The sequence below is a fragment of the Chinchilla lanigera genome, unplaced genomic scaffold (assembly GCF_000276665.1).
Source record: "Chinchilla lanigera isolate Chin_1 unplaced genomic scaffold, ChiLan1.0 scaffold00040, whole genome shotgun sequence".
NCBI classification, from domain to species: Eukaryota; Metazoa; Chordata; class Mammalia; order Rodentia; family Chinchillidae; genus Chinchilla; species Chinchilla lanigera.
In genome coordinates, this window is record NW_004955441.1 from 14,946,336 (window position 1) to 14,952,632 (window position 6,297).

Here is a 6,297-nt window from a genome sequence, read left to right on the forward strand (position 1 = left end):
ATAGTATTAAATGGTTTTAAAATGTTTCAGAGCAGTGGAAGGAGAAGTCCTGTAGAACAGTTTCTAATCTAAAGCACCCTGTGCTCAGGAGCGGTATCACTAGTTTGTAGTGGTCTGTGCTTGCAGTCAAGGTCCTTTGGCCTGTTGATGGAAGTTCTGTTTTCCACAGGTGAGAAGCCTCTTCCTCTGAAAACATCACTGCAAAAGAAGAGGAGCTATGGCCATGCCTTCAGTCATCCTAGTGCCGTACGACTGCAGGAGAGCGACTCCTTCGCTGCCAGCACTGACCCGAAAGAAGACCACAACTACAGCGCCAGCAGCATGGCAGCCCAGCGGTGTGCGTCCAGGTCGAGCGTGTCTTCCCTGTCCTCTGTGGACGAGGTGTACGAGTTCATCCCAAAGAGCAGCCACGCGGAAAGGGACGGCAGCGAAGGGTTCCGCAGCGAAGAGGATACAGACGGCGATTATGAGGAGGACCCCCTCGGAGACAGCGGCTACGTGGCGCAGGCTTGCGCAGGCATCGCTCCGAAAGGGCAGCTGGGCAAGAAGACGCGCAAACAGTCAAGTCAGGAGATTGACGAGGAGCTCAAAGAGGCGGCTGGGTCTCTGCTGCACCTTGCGGGAATTCGTACGTGCCTAGGTTCCCTGATAAGTACTGCAAAAATACAGAGTCAGAAGCAGCGGAAAAAGTAGAAATCCTGGTGGGTGTGAAATTATCTTAAAGTGCGGCAATACTCTTCTACTTAACCCTGTCAGGGGGTGTCAAGCCATAACGGACTCCGTTAGTTTTTAGGGGGGGGGAAGGGTGCCAATTACTTGTTTCTTTCAGAACATGTTTGGTAACTTTTTTTTTTACATTTTTTTATTAAACAAGTGCTGTTAGGATCATGCCCAACCATAAATACACGATATAAAAACCAAAAGCATAACTTCCATAAGTGTCTCCAAGATTTGGAAATTTTTAATGTATGAAAATCCCCAGTCTCTCTCTTAAAGGAAAAATCTCTTCTCTTAATACGTCACAGTGTAAGGTTTGGGAACTCTGTACCTTTTTTTGTTTTCCTTTCCATTCTGTCATTAACTGGAGTTACTGATCCAGGTAAAAATTGCCCTGATATCTTTCTCACATCTTCCTCTCCTGACACAGTCCAGTAGGGTAAGATTAGATTTTTTTTTGGTCTTCTTTCTTATTTTAAATTATTTTTTGTTGCAGCATGAGCGGCATCAGATATAAATTGGAAAAGATCCTAGAATGTCTTAGAAAGTTCTTTTGTTGACATAAGTAGCAAATACAAAAAGTTCTAAGATTTAGAAAAAGTAGTTTCAGGGTGTGATTTCATCTAAGCACTCTAATTACTGTTACGGTACAAAAGTATCTTTGAAATGTCTTTAACAGATACGCAGAGCATTCACTGGGGCCCTTTCATTCCTTCCCAAAGTGCTTTGCAAACGCTGTTTAAGTGTTAGCCACTAGCTGTCTTTGTTGAATAGAAATTATCCAATAAGGGGAGATAGCCATAGGGTGCTTAATGGAGTGATGTCCATGTTGGCATACTTTGCAATAAGAGAACCTTTCACTTGCTTTCCAAATGCGCTGCATTCCGAGAGTCTTACAGTAGGAATGGAGTGTAGTGAAACATTTTCAGTAATTATTACTTACGTTACCGTACGCTAAGGTAGGCCATTTAGGAAAAAATTTCTTTCTAAATTTTGTACGAGTTATAATTGCTGAATTAACTTTAACACACATGATGAAGCTGTAGAAATAAAATACCTTCAGGGATTTAAAACTCATATAAAATGAGATCTTATACAGTACTCTAGGAGGAGGCAGTGTAATACTCGTATGTGCCATTAATCCATGGTAAAAGATTTTATATTATTTCAGAAGTGCATTGACTAAGGTATTTTAAGTATTTGAACAAAACCTGCTTGTATGAGACAGTTTTTCATATCATTTACATAGCTTGACTGTATTATTCAGAAAAAACAAGGGATTCTAATACTGTAACTCACTATGTATATACATATGTGTGTACTTTTTACGGTGGTGGGAGCAGCTTTCCAAAAGTTCAGTCTTGTCCGGTGGTGTATCCTATGTCACACATAGACAATGAATTTGTTTTCACTTTCTCATAATTTATATACATACCTATATACACACAGAGTGTCAGCGCATGTTATTAATTTCCTGCTTTCAGCTGTTTGATGAGAAAACATTTTCATGGATTTTTAAAGAGATGGCTTATTTTAACTTTGGGCAAAACTGTAAAATGAGAATAATTACAAAAGCATCGTTATCCTTGATAAGACTTTAAGCCAAGGATAGCAGCATGAAAGTTCTCTCTTCTGTTTATGTTAATTTTAATTGAATTTGGATGGCCATGTTAATGAAATTGGTGCTGTTGAAATATAATAATTTTTAATTTGTTGATAATGTAGGATGACCTATCAGAAATTGAAAATGACTAATTCAATCTCTTTTACTATAGACAATGAATAAAAGATGAAAAGAATTCTTTACCACACTGTGAATAGTAAAGAGATTACAAATAATCAATTTAATAACAATATTTTTAAGTTATTTTCCATAGCCCTCTAGCTAGAGCGCAGTAACACTCTTCAGTGGTCTGGTTCACTTTGCTTTGTTCTGCTAGCATTGTGTACCCGCGTTCCTGCTGGACCTGTCCATTGCGTACTCCCTACGAGTAAAGGAGAAAGATGGCAATAAGGGGAGGGAGACTTAACTCTCAGCTCAGATAGGGCTCCTCAAGGCTTTTTGCCTTGGTATATGTGAAAACAACTTTAATAGTTCTTTGGTTTTTCTCTCCCTCTTCATGTACTTGTCCCACAAATTTAAATGTTTAAGCTACATTCATCACTTGTGAGGAAGATAAATGCTTGTGCACTAAAAGCTAACTGGGAGAAGTTACACAATATTTTATACTTGATTTTTGTACAGAATTCAGTACATCGCTTTTCATTTGCTAATATACTATAGCAGTTACTTTCGAGAGGAAGAACAAAATTTTTAATTACAGTACTTTTATGACTTCCATTGAGGTGATGATCTAGTTCTTCAGTTGAGATACACAGATGGCTCATCACTGTCCACTTAAAGGAAGTCATTCTAAGCCCTATTGACCGGCAGTAATATGCCCAGTCACTAAAAAATTTTGCTGTAAAGAAAACAGCTTAGGTTAGAGAGGTTACACGTTTTTCAACTTCTTTTAAAATTGTGACTTAAGCTAATACGTAACTTGCCTTACATCAAAATAGTACAGATTTTGTTGCAACTGATAGCAGTTTATAATAGGTTTCTGGTGAAAGTTTTGTCTTGGCACAATTAATCTCTCACACCCCAGATAGAATCAATGTTTCTTGAATATGTATTTTTGGAATTTATTTGTGCAGTATATTACCAAATTAGTTAATATATTACTTTTCAAATGCAGAGAACAAAAACATCCATACTAATGGAAAAACTATAGCGGATCTCCTCCCATTTTCCACCTTTGGGCTTTTCCTGGCCTTATAGCCAGTGTGATTTCTCTTAACTTAGAGTTCCTATGTAATGTAAAGTTTAGCATATAAATGTTTTTCTTTTGCTACTTTCTGAGGCATTATGTAAAAGGTTCATATTGATAATTAAATATACGTTAGCATTATTCAAAGCTAGAGAGAGTGTTAAGGCGGGAATGCATGTGTTAAGGTAGACCAGGAGGCCCTTCCCAGAAGTTTAAGCAACAGATTAGCAACAGATAAGAGTGTTTTACAAAGCTATAAAAACTGCCTTAACTACTATAGTAACTTGACACCCTTTTGCTGGGGGACTATAGTATTTAAGAAGCTTTTGAGACTTTCTGGTTTACATATACCTTATAGTTTTTGTTAGTTTTAAATGTGTAAGCTTTGATTTAAATAAGGTTTACTTCAATGTTAATGATGTAATCAAGATATTTATTGAAAGGCAAAAGTGCTAAGAGTATTTTAATGTTATACCTGCCATTTTTTCCTTTACATCTAACTGCCAGTGCCATTGTCAAAGCTTGTTTCTAAAGTTGTACATTTTTATTAAACTGCTTAATGTTCAAGTATTATGTTCCCATCATATTGTGTATAAAAATGTATAATTGCCAATTCATTATAACCGTTATTTATTTTTGGATGAAAGTGTAAGAATGCTTTCCGATTGAAGAACTGTACTGAGCGCTTTCTCCTTTCTGGTGCGGTGTAGCGCACGTCCGGGTGTGAGCTGTAGCCGCAGACGCGCAGGCGCAGTGTAGCGCACGTCCTGATGTGAGCTGTAGCCGCCACAGACGCGCAGGCGCAGTGTAGCGCACGTCCCGGTGTGATCTGCACACGCGCAGGCGCAGGCGAGCTGCTGCTCAGTTGCCAGTCTTCGCTCAAATTGAAAACAACTTATGAATGTTTAGTTTTTGTATCTAATCTCTGATTATTAAATGTTTATAAAGTTTATTTTTACCAAAGAGATGCAATTCATTATGATAAAGTATTGCAGAATAAACTTGGTTTTATAACATTTCTGCAGTTCTTGGTTCTTCGGGGGGATAGCACGGTGCAGGGTCGGTGTGAGGTAGCCCGCACTCCTACGCACGCGTACTCCCCATTGTTACAAGGGGGGAATCGTATGCATGAAGAGGTTTTAATTTCGGAATTTAAAAAGTCTGGTTGTACTATTTTTACGGTTTTTAGATAATCATTGAAAGCTAAAATACTGTTAATTAGAAGTCTTTGCTTAAAGTTGAACTTTTTTCCTGTTCGTTTACATATATATGAGATGCGTTGAAGTAAAAAATGGAGCAGAATATGAAATTACTTATACATACAGTAAGGTCACTTCAGAAATGCATTACTGCCTGAAAGCTGGAGCGTCCAGTATAAAATGGAAGCACTTATGAAACACCCATGCAGTGCTGAGTCCGGGCAGACTGGCAGCGCACAAAACCGAGGAAAGTGTGGCCCTCCAGCCTACATGCCCATCAGACTGACAACCTCGGAACCGGAAACGATGCATCGCAGCTCGGAGCGCCTTACCAAGTTAAAGAGCAGTCGGCAAACCAGCGACTAGCAGGAGAGTCTGTCTCAAAAAACATTTATGTTTGTTTTGTTTTTTGAGACAGGGTCTTAAAAAACCTGTAGGTCAGGCTGACTCTGTGAGCGAATGATTTTTGGTACCTGGAATCGAACTCGGGACCTAGTGCTTGCCAGGCAGGCACTTGTGCCGCTGAGCTGCATATATTCCCAGCCCAGTTCAGGCTAACTTTGGACTCGCTATGTAGCCCAGGCTGGCCTCAAATTTGCGGCGATCCTCCTGCCTCAGCCTCTGAAGTGCTGGGATTACAGGAGTGCACCACCACGCCTGGCTTTAAAATAAAGTCTGTGAATATAGCTCCGTGCAAAAAAGCCTGTGATAATGAGGGAAAACGAGGTGAGGAAGAGGAAGCAGAACCGGGATGAGCGCTGCTGTTGTAGACAGCGGCGGCGGCGGCGGCGGCATGCACCGGGTAGGAGCTGCAAGAGAGGCGGGAGCTGGAGGAAGAGCGTCATTAGAGGCCCGCGAAGGCGGCGGAAGTGGAGAGGTGGCTGCGAGGGACGGCCAGGGCGGCCTGCAAAGGAAAGACAGGAGTGAGGCGAGGTCCCCGCAGGGCGGGTTAGAAGCGCGCTGTGTGGGTTCCTTCGTGCTCCTGCGGACGAGCCGGGCCTCTGCGCCGCGCTGCCCCCGGCCCTTCCTCGGTTGTTTGAGACAAGGCCAGGGCAGGGCCCGCGCTGCCCAGGCTGGGCTTGCACATGCGGGCCTTGGCCTCAGGGCCCGGGAGTGCCGGGCAGCCGGGGCTTGAAGGGTGTCTCCGCTACGGAAGAGACGACGGGGAAGGAGCAGAAGAAACGAGAAGAGCAAAAGGGAGCAGCGGCTCCCATGGGAGCCTCCAGGAGGCGGCAGCCGCAGAGCAGAGCCTGGCTTCATTTGTGCGCGTCTCTTCTCACCTGAAAGCTCGGGGCCTGCGGCCTGCTCCCCCGCGGGGGCGCCGCCACGCAGGGTGGGTCACCTGAAAGCTCGGGGCCTGCGGCCTGCTCCCCCGCGGGGGCGCCGCCACGCAGGGTGGGTCAGGCCTCCGTTCAGCCTGTCGCGTCCCACTTCGAGACTGAGGACAGCAAGCTGGGATTTACGGGACGCTGAAGCCCCGGGAGCACCCCGGCGCCCTTGGCCCTGCACCGCAGTCGCCTTGGGCTCCAGCCCAGCCCGCAGTCGCCCGTGGAGAAAGGGCTCCGATCGGG

General features: G+C 43.5%; 1 protein-coding gene across 5 annotated transcripts in view; it reads left to right on the top strand.

Annotated features, from left to right (window-relative positions):
* Positions 1–4,543, top strand: part of Foxn2 (forkhead box N2) — a 68,567-nt gene extending 64,024 nt beyond the window's left edge. For all 5 annotated transcript variants that reach the window (XM_005390995.2, XM_005390998.2, XM_013517612.1 and 2 more), the window contains exon 6: positions 170–4,543. In XM_005390995.2, the coding sequence (XP_005391052.1) occupies positions 170–693 (524 nt within the window). In that variant the 3' untranslated portion in view covers positions 694–4,543. The remainder of the gene's footprint in view (positions 1–169) is intronic.
* The last annotated feature ends 1,754 nt before the right edge of the window (positions 4,544–6,297 follow it).